The sequence below is a fragment of the Vulpes lagopus genome, chromosome 10, assembly GCF_018345385.1.
Source record: "Vulpes lagopus strain Blue_001 chromosome 10, ASM1834538v1, whole genome shotgun sequence".
NCBI lineage: Eukaryota > Metazoa > Chordata > Mammalia > Carnivora > Canidae > Vulpes > Vulpes lagopus.
The window spans coordinates 35,081,223-35,095,737 of NC_054833.1; the positions used below are offsets into that span (position 1 = coordinate 35,081,223).

Genomic DNA, 14,515 nt, shown 5'->3' on the forward strand with positions numbered 1-14,515 from the left:
GTGATTGGGGACAGTAGAAACATTTGGGCTGAGATCTGAATACTACATAAGTCATGCAAACCACTGGAAGGGGTTCCAGGCGGTGGCAGCTGTAACCATAAAAGTCCTGAACTCCCCCCCCCCCCCTCAAAAAGTCCTGAAAGGGGAATGAGTTTTGGCATGCTTAACAAACAGTAAAAGTAGAAGGCTACTCTGCCTGTAGTATGATAAGCAAAGAGGACAGATGATGTATCTTGCAGTCCAAGGAAATAATTTAGACTCCATTTCTGATGCAGTGGGAAGCCACTGGAGGTTTTTAAGCAAGGACTTACAATTTATCTTTAAGAAAACAACAAGTTAAAAAAAAAAAAAAAGAAAGAAAACAAGTTAGGACCTATGTCAAGAGAAGACTTTGAGGAAAAGAAGGTTGGGAAATGGCAAGAGTGGAAGTGGGAAGACATCAGTTTTTAGTAAGAAATCCAGGGAAGAGATGAAGGAGCTTGAACTAGAATGGCAGCAATCAAAATGGACAGAAGTGTTCAGCTTCCAAATATATTGTGAGGATAGACCGGATCAATGGAGTGCCTATTTCTTCATTAAATGACTATTCATTGCATGCTGTAATAATACATCAGGCACTGTTCTAGGTGCTGGGGACAGAGAACTGAACAGGACATACAGGATCCCTGACCTCAAGGAGCTTATTGTATATTACATACTGCAATGAGGGAAACATTTAATAGGTAAATAAAAATATATAGCATCAGACAATAACTGTTATGATGAAAAATAAAGGAATGAATGATAGAAGTGGGATAATATTTTAGGTAAGTCAAGGAAAGACTCTGCATAATGGGTGACATTTAAGCAAGGACTTAAAGTGAAACACAAGCCACACCAAAGCACTCCACAGAGAGGGAAAGAGCAAAGGAAAAGAATATGAGGTGAGAATGTGCCTACATTGTGAGCAGAACAGCTAAGCAAATGCAGCCAGAGCAGGATGAGTACGTAAAAGAGTGGCAGAGGAGGCCCAGGAGTTGGTAAGAGGGCAGATCCCATAAAGCCAGGAGGTGGGAGAGAAAATTTTGAAATTTGTTTAAAGTGTGATGAAAAGCCAGGAGAGTTGAGAACAGGAGAAGGATCCCTGATTCACGTTTTAGAAATATCATTCTGACTGACTTTTTGAACTGTTGAAGGATAAGTAGTATGAAAAGAGAGGTGACAATGCCTTCAACTAGAGTGCTTCTAGTAGAGGTGTGAAGTAAGATAGATTGTGGATAAGTTTGCTAAATTGAATAGGATTTGCCAAATTAAATGTAGAATATCAAAACCAGGTCAAAAAAGATTCCAGGAGTTTTGGCTTAAGGAAGGGGAGAGCTGAATGTAGCATTTATTGGAATTGGGAGAAACTTAGGAGGAACAGGTCAGAAGATAGGGACCAACAGCTGGTTTTGGTCACATGTTCACTATTAGTCAAGTGGAGATGTCAGCTTGGCTGTGTCTGTAAAGTTTGAAGCTCAAGGGGGGAGATCAAAGCTTAAGATAACTTTGTTTATGAGAGTTACTAATGATAATTTTCAAGAACAAAATTTTTCATATTTGAGAATTTACTAACTCAACCTTAGGAATCACCTAACCGTTCAAATTTTTTTCTCCTATGGTGTTAACACAATCACCAGTATACACTAATAAGCGATAAACTCTAACCATAAAATTTCACCTTCTTAGGTTCAGACTAAGATGATCAATTTTATAAACTACCAAGAAAAAGGAATAGAGGTCCCAAACCTAATACATTCAAAAATTAATATAAATTTTTTTTAGGATTTTATTTATTTGAGAGCTAGATACACAGTGTGAGAGTATGAGCAGGGGGAGCAGAGGGAGAGGGAGAAGCAGACTTTCTGATGAGCAGGAAGCCTGATGTGGGGCTTGATCTGGGACTCCAAGATCATGACCCGAAACTAAGCCAGATGCTTAATCAACTGAGCCACCCAGGAGACCCCAAAATTAATATAAATTTTATTAAAAGAACAGAGTCTTAGTAAATCTAATAGTAAAAGAATTAGGAATCAGATCTATTTCTCTCACAGCTTATTTACTTCTCCCTCCCTCTTTTATTCCTTACTACCTAGAAGCTTGGTTACCAAGAAGTCCACAGAGTTAGCTATTCATTTTCAAAATAGAATTTATTTCTGTAATAAAGAATTAAAATATGGCTGTGAAAGTAGAAAATAATATAGAAAAATATTTAAAATGTGCAATAGTAATTTTAGAGTAAAGGTAGTTAAGCATTAGAGTACATGCTCAACTTCTACTTGAAAGACCAACCAGTATTTTATATATTAACTACACTGGAAAAAACATACCTACTTGCAATTTCAATTAACAGTTATACTCCAAAAACAGATTTATATACTTGGTAAGGCCCTTGTGAAAATATAAGTATAAATTTTGAGGATATATTTTTTGAAGTTGGTTTCACTTTATAGACTGATAAATCTACTGTCCAAAAGTCACAGGACTGCTTTTATTACTAATCCATCCATATAATTAAATCAACATAGAGGAAACACCTACTTTTTTGGATAAAACCAAATGTTGTTAACAATATGACAAGAATATCATCTTTCATTACAGTGGTATAAAAGTTGGTAAGTTCATGTATCCTCAAAGCTTGGTTTCCATTACATGGGTCTTTGGAAAATAAACACAGGATGAGAAATATCTAATGAATTCTATCCATCCATTCCCCAAAGCTTTACTTACAATGAAGATGTAAGGTATTGTTTGTATGAAGAACATACCAAAAAAATTCAAAGTGTTTGGCTAGAGGGAAGACAATTCTTCAGAGACTATTGTTTGCAGTTTGCAGAATAGGATAATCTTCTCTAGGAAGAATAATGTCAACATAGCAGCACTATATTCACCAGGAATCCAATGGATCTCTCATGTGGCAGGAAGCCAAACCTTCTGGCTGCTCACAACATCACTCAGCTTCCCTTTAATCTTCAGGAAGTGTCTCTTGAATTCTAATCCATCTCCCTATATTAGGAATAATATCCAAAAAATAATATCAAAAAAGAGACTGCCATAAAATCAAACTCTTTAGTGGCAAGAAGAGATAAACACCCTTAGATATGTCCAACTACAATTCCCTTCAAGTCCTCTTCTGAAGACTAAATATCCTAGAAGATATGACTACATAAACAATTTCAACTTGATTTTGGGCCATCACTGTTCCCACCATACTGAGCGTAGAGGCAGAAACAATGGCATCTTATCTCTGTCCAGCATTGGTATCCATGTCTATGAACCTAAATCACTGTTTTCCATAGGTACTGGGGGTTTATAAACCAAAATTAAGCTACACAACTACATTGAAGTCTTGTCCAAATACTGTGGTAACAAAGCCAGTGATTCAGTTATGATAAGAAATTCATTACACTAGGATCTTAATAATTTAATTTCATACTAAGCATCTGGACAATGAAACAAATTCCAATTTCAAAATGTGACCTAGTTCTCTAATCTCCTTTAGAACCATATACAGTATCTCAGGAAACATAGAGAACACTATTTTGCTCTTATATATCAAGGCCAAACTATAACCTCAGAACCAGTAATTTCTAAAGAAATAATCAGATATGTGAACAAGACTCTATGTATACAAATATTAATCACAGATTTACTTATGATAGATAAAGGTTAATTATATTGTACATTTTGACAAACATAATTGTTATTAAGATATATATGGATTAAATAAGAAAAAGTTTAGAATGCTTTAAAATATTCAGGGTAATTACTGGTGGACAATATAACAGGATTATTTTTATTTTATTGTTACTTATTTACATTTTCTACAATAAAGCTTTTATAATAAGGAAAATGTCATTTGAAAAAAATCTGTATTTTAGAAGGATAATAACAAGAATGTTCAGAACACTGAATGAGAAAAAGCAAGTTACCATATATTTACAAATGCCATGTATATACAAATATAATGCCATTAAAAAGAAATCTCTACATAAGAGCATTTCCATATAGCACATACTAAAGAAGTAGTAAGACTACCATAATGAAATACAGTATAAAATCTCTCTATTCTCTCTGGATAAGATTAAACTTGATTCTTATTTTATCCTTTATACGTGTTTTCATATTTTTTAGGTTTCTTCAATGAACATGTAATACTTCTTTAATAACAGCAAAACAAATTTTTTTTTTAAAAATGTTGTTTGACATACCTTAGAAAGCCGAAAGTCAACCAAGATCTTCTCATCCATTTCCACCAAATTCACTTTGAAAATCAGCTTATTGTTTCTCCTATCAGTTGTTGATACAGTAACCTAAGGCAATAAAAATAAGATTAGTGCAAATTACAAAAACATTTGTAAAACTTCTCATTTCAAGGAATGACCAAAAAAAATACACCAGTGTACCACAATTGTGCAACACTGGAACATAATGTTCTGGGAAAGAAGATGCTTAACACATATATTGCTGGTGGGAATCTACAAAGGTGCAGCTGCTTTGGAAAACCACTTGGCAGCTCCTCAGAAAGTTAAACACAGATACTATATGCCATAGTGATTCCATTAGCAAGTTATATACCTAAGAAATTAAAAACATATTGTTGTGAATTGAACTATGTCCCCTCAAAATTCATATGTTGAAGCCCTAGCCCCTCAGAATGTGACTGTATTTAAAGACTGGGCCTTTAAATAGGTAATAAGAGTTAAAATGAAACCACTTAGTGGGCTCTGATCCAAAATGACTGATAGCTTTATAAGAAAAAAAAAAAAGTGCTGCCTGGGTTGCTCAGTGGTTTGGCACCTGCCTTTGGCCCAGGGTGTGATCCTAGAGACCTGGGATCAAGTCCCACATGGGGCTCCCTGCATAGAGCCTGCTTCTCTCTCTACCTATATCTCTGCCTCTCTCTGTGCCTCTCTTGAATAAATAAATTCTTTACAAAAAAAATTTTTTTTAATAAAAAATTAGAATACAGAGAGAGAAAGATACCAGGTACACATGCACACAGAGGAAAGGTGAGATGAGGAGGCAGCAAGAGGCAGCATCTGAAAGCCATGAAGTGAGGCCTCAGAAGAAATCAACCCTGCCTGGGATGCCTGGGTGGCTCAGCAGTTCAGCATCTGTCTTTGGCTTAGGCCATGATCTCGGGTTCTGGGATCGAGTCCCACATCAGGCTCCCTGCACGGAGCCTGCTTCTCCCTCTCTGCCTGTGTCTCTGCCTCTCTTTCTCTATGTATCTCTCATGAATAAATAAGTCAATAAATCCTCTTTTAAAAAAAGAAAAAGAAGTCAACCCTGCCGGCACCTTAATCTCAGACTTCAGTTTCTAGAATTGTGAGAAAATAAATTTCTGCTGTTTAAGCACCCAGTTTGGATATTTTGTTATGACAGCCCTGGCAAGCTAAAAACACATTAAGTTCATACAAAAAACTTGTACAAAAATGTTCTTAGCAGAGAACATCTCAAAAGTCCATTAACAAGTAAATGGATAAATAAAATATTCTATCCATATAATGTTGTATTCTATTATTCTCCCATAAAAAGGAATGAAGTACTGACAAATGTAAACAACACAGATTAACCTTGAAAACATTATGCTAAGTAAAAGATGACAGACACAAAAAGCCATTTATATAATTCCATTTATATGAAACATCCAGAATAGGCCATCTATAGGACAGAGAGTAAATCAGTGGCTGCCAGGAAATGAAGGGAAGAAAGAATAAGGAATGACTATTAATTCATATGGAGTTTATTTTAGGGACGATGGAATGTTCTAGAATAAAATGATGACGACGGTACCACAATCTTGTGAATATACCAAAACCACTAAATTGTACACTTTAAAATAGCTAAAATGACGATTTTTAGGTTACCATGAATTACATCTCAATATACCTACCTGATTAAAAAAAAAAGTAAATTATCTACATAAGTGAGAGGAAAATCAAGCTGGTCTCAGATTTCTGCATGGTAACAATTTCCCCTAACTTTTAATTGTGAAAGCTTACAAAGCTATTAAAAAAAAAAAAAAAAAAAAAAAACCTGAAAGAATCACCAACTATATACCCTTTGTTGGTCTTATCAACCTAGATAAGTATGTTTACTTGTCTTTTTTTTTCTTTTACTTTTTCAACCAAGCTATACAAGACATACACTTCACTTCAACATGTTTCTCCTGTGAACAAAGACCCTCTTCTACAAAACTACAATATTATGATAACAACCAAGAAATTTGGCACTGATTCAAAAACATTATCTAATATAAAAACCATATTCAAATTTCCTCAATTGTTCCAATAATGTCTTTTATAGCTTTCACTTCTTTAAAGCCATGATCTGTAAAATGTAAAAGATCATGCCATTACATTATTTGTCAGGCCTCGTTAACACAGAATATTCGTCTAATTGTTTTCCATGCCAGTAGAATTTCAGTATTACAAATATGCTATAATAATATAAAACAAAAATTGGTGGTGGGAGCAGGGGAGATAGAAGAAGTATGGGATTGTTAATGTATTCATCTTTCATAGAAGGTAATCTTTGTTACTCTTACAATTTAAGGACATACAGTTTTCAAGAACATGACTTGCGTCTCTTGATATTTTAACAACCTTAAAGAAGACTTTCAATACTATTTCTTAAGGTAAGTAACATTTTACTTAAGTCTTTTAAATTCCAATTGCAAAAAATAAAATAAAATAAAAAATAAAAATAAAAATAAAAAAAATAAATTCCAATTGCTTTTTTAAAAAATATATACTGATAATGATCATTTTTTACTCAAATATTTACATTTTTCTTCAGGAAAATCAATGAAACATACCTGATTCATACAACCCTTTTTCCACTGATAGCCCAATTTCTCACAAGTCTCTTTCAGGCATTGATAAGATTTGTCTGCATCCAATTTGGTAAAAAATCGTGTCATTCTTTTCACCAAGCGCTGCCAAGGGTTCTATATGTCAAACAGAGGAAACCTGAATAAATCTGGTATCACCAAAAGCAGTCATATCATAGCTATTGGGTCTGAAAATTTTTTTGTGTGACTTAAGATTCTTATACAGGAAAGCATCCTCTTATCTCTTCCTTAAAAAAAAATCTATATACGCACAATGTTAATACTATATTTCTAAGATTTATACATTAAAACAAAAGGCTTTATGAGGAAAAAACTAGAAGTTTTTCATCATTTATTTGAAAAAACTAAATTCCCTTACCTGTGAGGATCCCGGGGTGCCAAGTAACTGACTATTCAGGAGCATATGATCAGGACATGCGGGTTGGGAAAAACTGATCCCTTGTACCAGCTTATCAATATATGAAGGGCTAGTGTCCCATACGGAAAGACCTGTCCGTGGTTCTGGCTGGGAACTGGAGTACTTCACATTTTCTTCACTGAGGCATTAAGATATGGGGAAAAATATATCTTTAGATAAAACCAATCAGGCCTTTCTTTTTTTTTTTTTTTTTTTTTTTTCAATCAGGCCTTTCTTATATCACATTTCCATTCTCACATTCATTATCAAGAAAAAATATATACATGCATTATTTTTATGGGAATATTACATACAGTAATTATTTGGTCTTTATTGATTTATCTTACCTAGAGGCACTATTCACTGGAGAGAAGTCCAAATTGGATTGAATGTGCTTAGAAAATCCACTAGGAGACTCTGATACACCACCTGAAGTGACTCGGGGCCTCTTTGCTCCTAAAAAAAGAAAACATAAATACAAATGTTTTTAAACCACAGCTAAATCCATTTATTCAAAACAAAATAATTATATGACAAATAGTGGCTCTCCATACATGACTGCATAAGAAATGTGGTCATCATAAACTTAGGAGGACTCCTGTGTCAAATTACACATTTCACAAATCCTGATTTGTATGTTGCCAGTGTGGGATTTCACAATAAAGTCATAATTTTTTTTTTTTTTTTAAGATTTTATTTATTTGACAGAGATAGAGTGAACAAAAGCAGGAAAAGAGGCAGAGGGAGATGCAGGCTCCCTGCTAAGCAGGGAACCTGACACAGAGCTCAGGTGTCAGGACCAGGATCCAGAGATCATGACTAAGCTAAAGGCAGATGCTTAACCAACTGAGCCACCCAGGCCCTCTCTCCCCTGGCAAAACTTTACTGAGAATAATTATTACACAGAAAATGATGCCACTGTAAATTCTGTGGTTAATACCCTTAGCTGGATCCTCAATACTGATAGTCCTATGTTTTTCAGTCAGTTTCCTCTCCCTTTCTCCATAATGACTGCTTCAAAACTTCTACATTCTTATCAAATTCCCACAACCACCCACCCTCCAGTTCCTTATTACATAGCACAGGATACCATCTCCCACTGCACAAAGAAAATAATGTCATTAGAAACTCTCTCAACTTGCCATTAATAAATCTGCCAATTTACTTGCATTGCGACTCATCCTTCCCTCCCTTCCATGCTCCCATCCAATGCCCATCCCTCTACTCATACCTGAACCCCATACCTTCCTATCTCTTCAGGGGTCTTGATGCTCCTTCATTCCTTTCTCTCTTACACCTTCAGCCTTTTTCCCTCTCAACTGGAACTGTCCCTAAACCATTTAAACACACTTATATTTAGCCAAACATTTTATTTATTAATTCCTTCATCCAAATATTTTAGTAAGCCTCCTATGGATCAGGCAGTAAGATGAGAGAAACAGCTTGCTGGTATGCTGATGAGAAAGTTAATACAGAAAAATTAACGATGCAGGAGGAAGACTGAAGAATTGCTAGATAATGTCCCTGAGTAAGCAAAAGAGAACTGGGTCTCAAGTACAAGAGAAAGAGAGTTGGCTTATAACTGGAGCAGACAATTTATTCATAGCAACAAAGAGAAAGCAGAGTATATGAGCACAGAGGCAGCTGGTTAGGTGAGTGGAGGTGATGACTGGAGCCTGTAGAAGTTCCTTTGTGACTGTTTCTATTTCTCAGTGAAATAGGAAATGCTGTCACCAACTGAGAGTGAGGATGGGAAAAGAGGCATTCAAAGTTGAAGGGGAAAAAAAAGTATATAAATGTGATTTAGGAGAATGAGACTGTGAAAGGAGTGGAGAAATACATTATAACTGACTGGCAGAATTAAGGGCTCACTTGAGATTAGTGATCCTGAATTTAAAGTTAATATTCTGGTCCAAATGTGATCCACTGTGCAGGTGTTAAGTGTACAGTAGGCAGAAAACTGGATTAAACTTGGGTTAGGTTTTGACCAGTAACCATGATGAAGAGCGAAAGGGCTGGAAAGCTGAAGCTGAATGTAAAGGAGTCATTATAATGACTGACCCTAGGATTTAAAGTAATGAGGATGGGATGCCTGGGTGGCTCAGCGGCTCAGAGTCTGCCTTTGGCTCAGGGCATGATCCCAGAGTCCCAGGATCAAGTCCCACATCCGCCTCTCTGCATGGAGCCTGCTTCTCCTCCCTCTTCCTGTGTGTGTCTCTCTCTGCCCTCCCACCCCCCGTGTGTGTCTCTCATGAATAAATAAAATATTTGAAAATAGTAATAATAAATAAAGTAATGAGGATGGAGCTAAAGACCTAGGGAGGGGGCAAATAAGAAATAGTGAAAAGGAAGTAGATTAGTGAATTGCATATCTAGGTAGGGTCAAAGGATTGCTGGAGTCAGGGAACTAGAGGAAACCAGGAAAATATAACAGTAGTCAAAGCAGGATGCTTGAAGAGACAATCCAGGAAATATAAGTTCAGAATATTGGAAGGATCATCCAAATGAATATTTAAATCACCAAGAACCATGACAAAATGTACATCAAGAGTTGAAGAGAGTGACAATGTGACAAGAATTTTAATTGGAGGTTCAAAAGCTGACTGTAACAAGGATGGAACAGCGGGTGATAATCTGATATGAAACTCAAAATGAAGCAGGGGAGAAATGTGAGGAAAAGGCAGAAAGTGGCAACGAAGGACAAAAAGGATGCTTGCCCACTCTCAGATTCAAAGGTAGGAGAGTGTGGGAAAGAAAACAACTACCACTGGAGGAAGCCTGTGTTCTCAAGGGAGAGCTGGATTCCTGTTAGAACAGAGTGAAAGGTAAAAGATGCATTCAGAGAATGCCTGGGTGGCTCAGCAGTTGAGCACCTGCCTTCAGCCCAGGGCATGATCGTGGAGTCCCAGGATCAAGTCCTGCATCAGACTCCCTGCAAGGAGCCTGCTTCTTTCTCTCTCTGCCTATGTCTCTGCCTCTCTCTGTCTCTCATGCTCTCATGAATAAATAAAATCTTTAAAAAATAAAAGATGCATTCAGAGAAGAGTTAAAAACTCACTCATCTCTAGCCATTGTCCTCTTTCCTCTCATTCACAGCCAGAATGAGCTGTCTACACTCTGCTTCATTATCTCTCTTTTAGACTATAATCACTGTACTCGACAATTACTCCCAGCTCTCCACCAAATCTGTTCCTGCCACAAACACAGATAACTACTGGGCAAACTTTTAGGCTTCATGTTATTAATTCATTAACAGTATCTGCTAAAAAAAAAAAAAAAAAAAAAAAACAGTATCTGCTACTGTCATGCATTTTTTTCTCTTAGCCTCAATCCCTCCATATTCTCCTGATGTTCCCCCGCCCCATCTCTTTGGCTATTTTTCTGTTTTCCTGGCCCTTACCTACCACTTAAATGTTGGCATTCCTTAAAGTTTCACATACTCAATTTCATCTACCAGTTTAAACTACCATCTATTTACAGAGAACACCCAAATATTGAGATCTCACGCCTGGTCCTGTCTCCTCAGTTACACACATACACACGCACACACACACACAGCATACATCTCCTTTTTAGACAGTTTTTACTTCTAAAATTCAACATGTCCAAAATCAATAAAATTTCCCAATTCTGTTTTTCCTGAGTTATATCCTAGTAAATGGCACCACCATTTTCTGAGTTGGCCAACCCAGAAAGGAGTCATCCCAGATTCCTCATCCTCCTTCATTTTCCACATATAAACAATCACCAGTCTATCAATTGTAGACTGTAAATTTCTTTGGAATCTACCTCTTCCTTCCAAGCCCATTGCCACTAAAGCTCATGCAAGGTACCGTCTACTCACATCTAAGATCAAAAATGTCATAAACAATGAAAAAAAAAAAGCCAGAAAGACTATTTTTTTTAAAGATTTTATTTATCTATTCATGATAGACATAAAGAGAGAGAGACAGGCAGAGACACAGGCAGACAGAGAAGTAGGCTCCATACCAGGAGCCCGACATGGGTCTCGATGGACCCCAGGACCACACCCTGGGCCGAAGGCAGGCGCCAAACCGCTGAGCCACCCAGGAATCCCCGCCAGAAAGATATTTTAAAACCAAATATATGATATTATTTCCTGGCTTAAAATCTCTTAAAAGCTTCCTCAATGGCCTTAAGTTAAAGCCCAAAATCCCAAATGTGGTTTACAAGGTTCCCCTCTACAATTTGGTCACTATCTACCTCTCTACCTTCATCTCAAACCTGTCTCCCTCTTCCTATTCTTTATTCACTCATTTACTCAACAAACATTTACTGAGAGCCTACAACGTCCCACACATCATGCTAACCACTGGTGACACCATGATGAACAAGACAGACATGGTCCATGCCATACTGGCTGCCTTCTTTCAAGTTCCTCAAATGTACCACCTTCCAAATTCCAAGACTCTCCAGAATGCTGCTTCCTCTGTTCCAAAGAAACTGTCACTCATCTTGCTAGTACTCATCTGGCTAGCTCCCCTTTAATCTTCAGACCTTAAATTTAATGTGATTTCCCCAGGAAGACAAGGTTTCTCTGTCATTTAAGACTTGGTCATATGCTTAGCTATAGTACTCTGACTTTCCATTTTATTAATAAACCGTAAAATTATTTTGTATTTCTCTTTTCCCTAGTAGACATTATAACCAACCTGAGGACAGAGATAACAGCTATCTTGTGCTGTTGACTCGTGATACTGACTCAATTGCCTTTTCTTTCACAGAAAAAATACTTGTATTTTCAGGATATTACCTTTTTTGAGTGGTTTGTTGTACCATCTATCTTTTTTGATGTCCGGGATGGTAATCCTTACTGATGGATTCTCAACTAGGATTTTATGCAGCAAAGCTGAAATAAAAATATTAATACGATATTTACAAAATAGTCAGGAGATTAGAATGCAACATTTACAAAATAGTCATGCAGATTAGAAACTTGTGCTGTGGAACATATTCTCTATTAGTCTCTTTATATCCAAATACTTCTGGGCAAGAGAAAAAATAAGTTACTATATTATTGCTTTAATTTCATGTAATTGCTCTTTGCTACTGTCTATATCTTAGAATACCAGTTCGTAGATCTGATTCTCAGTTGTCTGCAAGTAAGCAGAGCAGGAGCCAGGTGGAAATGTTTCTTCGCATGTGACACACATTAACAAAAAGATACAAAAACCCTCATCCATTTTCAATACCAAACTCGTTGTTCCAATATATCATGTTATGTCCTCACGCACACAGTTTTATAAAGAAAATTTACTTTCCAATAACTTTTTAAGAGATAATCATGTACGCAGCTATCATCCTAAAGTATCTTAACTATCTCGATGAAGAATTCATATATCTTCAAAAGCCAAAAAAATTTTTTTTTAAGATTTTATTTGAGAGAGAGAGAAAGCACAGAGGGACAGTGCAAGGGTAGGGGGAGAAGGAGATTCCCCACTGAGCAGGGAGCCTGATGCAGGGCTTGATCCCAGGACCCTGAGATCATGACTTGAGCTTAAATTAAGGCAGATGTTTAACTGATTGAACCACCCATATGCTCCCCAAAATTATTATTACTTTTTTTAAAGATTTTATTTATTCATGAGAGACACACAGAGAGAGAGAGAGAGAGAGAGAGAGAGAGAGAGGCAGAGACACAGGCAGAGGGAGAAGCAGGCTCCATGCATGGAACCTGACGTGGGACTCGATCCCGGGTCTCCAGGATCACGCCGGGCTGAAGGCGGTGCTAAACTGCTGAGCCACCTGGGCTGCCCCCAAAATTATTTTCTTTTTTTTTTTTTTTTTTTTTTTTAATTTTATTTATTTTATGATAGGCACACAGTGAGAGAGAGAGAAGCAGAGACATAGGCAGAGGGAGAAGCAGGCTCCATGCACCGGGAGCCCGACGTGGGATTCGATCCCGGGTCTCCAGGATCGCGCCCCGGGCCAAAGGCAGGCGCCAAACCGCTGCGCCACCCAGGGATCCCCCAAAATTATTTTCTAATGGGACAAAGATTTATACGAGAAACTGAAGCCATAAAAACACAGGGAATTTTTTTTTTAGTTTAGTTTTAGTTAGGTCTAGGGAATATCTTTCCAAACATAACAATATAGTCAGAAAATTGCAAAGGACAAAATAATAGATTTGAATAAAAATATAAACTTCTGCATGTGAAAATAGCGTAAACAAAATAAAAACGCATGGCAAATTGTGAAAAACACTTGTAACTAATGCAAAGCTCTAATGACATTAATGTTTAAAAAAAAAAAAACAACCCCATACAAAATAGTAAGAAAACCTCCCTGCCACAAGTGAGCAAAACAGATCATTCACAAAAATGGACAAAAAGTTAACAATGGATATACAACCTCACTGGTATTAAATTTAAAATAAGAAACAGTGAATATAGGGGTGCCTGGGTGGCTTAGCCAGTTAAGCAATCAACCTCGTTTCTGCTCAAGTTGTGATCTCAGAGTCCTGAGATGGAGCCCTTAATGTCTGGCTAAGACACTCTCTATCCCTCCCCACTGCACATGTGCACTGCATACGCTCTCTGGTCTAAAATAAATATATCTTAAAAAAAATTTTTTTAAATATAAACTAATGAAATTGTGATGAAATGATACAAACTCTCTAAAAAGCAATTTGGCAGGGATCCCTGGGTGGCTCAGTGGTTTAGCACCCGCCTTTGGCCCAGGACATGATCCTGGAGTTCCGGGATCAAATACCACGTCAGGCCCCCTGCATGGGGCCTGCTTCTTCCTCTGCCTATGTCTCTGCCTCTCTCTCTTTCTCTCTGTGTCTCTCATGAATAAATAAATAAAATCTTAAAAAAAAAACAATAAAAAAAAATAAGCAATTTGGCCAGGTAAACCGTAATAATTAAAAACTGCATATATCCCTGACACTTCTGGATTTGTTTTGTTTTGTTTTAAGATTTTATTTATTCATGAGAGACACACACAGAGAGAGAGGCAGAGACACAGGCAGAGGGAGAAGCAGGCTCCATGGAGGGAGCCCAACGTGGGACTCGATCCCAGGTCTCCAGGATCACGCCCTGGGCCAAAGGCAGGCACTAAACCACTGAGCCACCCAGGGATCCCTTGTTTTGTTTTTTAAAGGACTTTTTTTTTTTCTGATTTATTTATATTTTTAAAGATTTTATTCATTCATGTTAGATGCAGAGAGAAAGAGGCAGAGACATATGCAGAGGGAGAAGCAGGCTCCACCCAGGGAG

The 14,515-nt window shown here is 37.0% G+C and overlaps 1 protein-coding gene across 1 annotated transcript in view; it reads right to left on the bottom strand.

Annotated features, from left to right (window-relative positions):
• Positions 1-1,919: 1,919 nt before the first annotated feature.
• The window catches only part of CHEK1 (checkpoint kinase 1), a 31,455-nt gene continuing 18,859 nt past the window's right edge, over positions 1,920-14,515 (bottom strand). Inside the window, exons 8-13 of the mRNA XM_041771687.1 lie at positions 12,049-12,144; positions 7,622-7,730; positions 7,236-7,413; positions 6,842-6,973; positions 4,230-4,331; positions 1,920-3,024 (exon numbers count right to left, since the gene is read on the bottom strand). Of these exons, the coding sequence (XP_041627621.1) occupies positions 2,929-3,024; positions 4,230-4,331; positions 6,842-6,973; positions 7,236-7,413; positions 7,622-7,730; positions 12,049-12,144 (713 nt within the window). The 3' untranslated portion in view covers positions 1,920-2,928. The remainder of the gene's footprint in view (positions 3,025-4,229; positions 4,332-6,841; positions 6,974-7,235; positions 7,414-7,621; positions 7,731-12,048; positions 12,145-14,515) is intronic.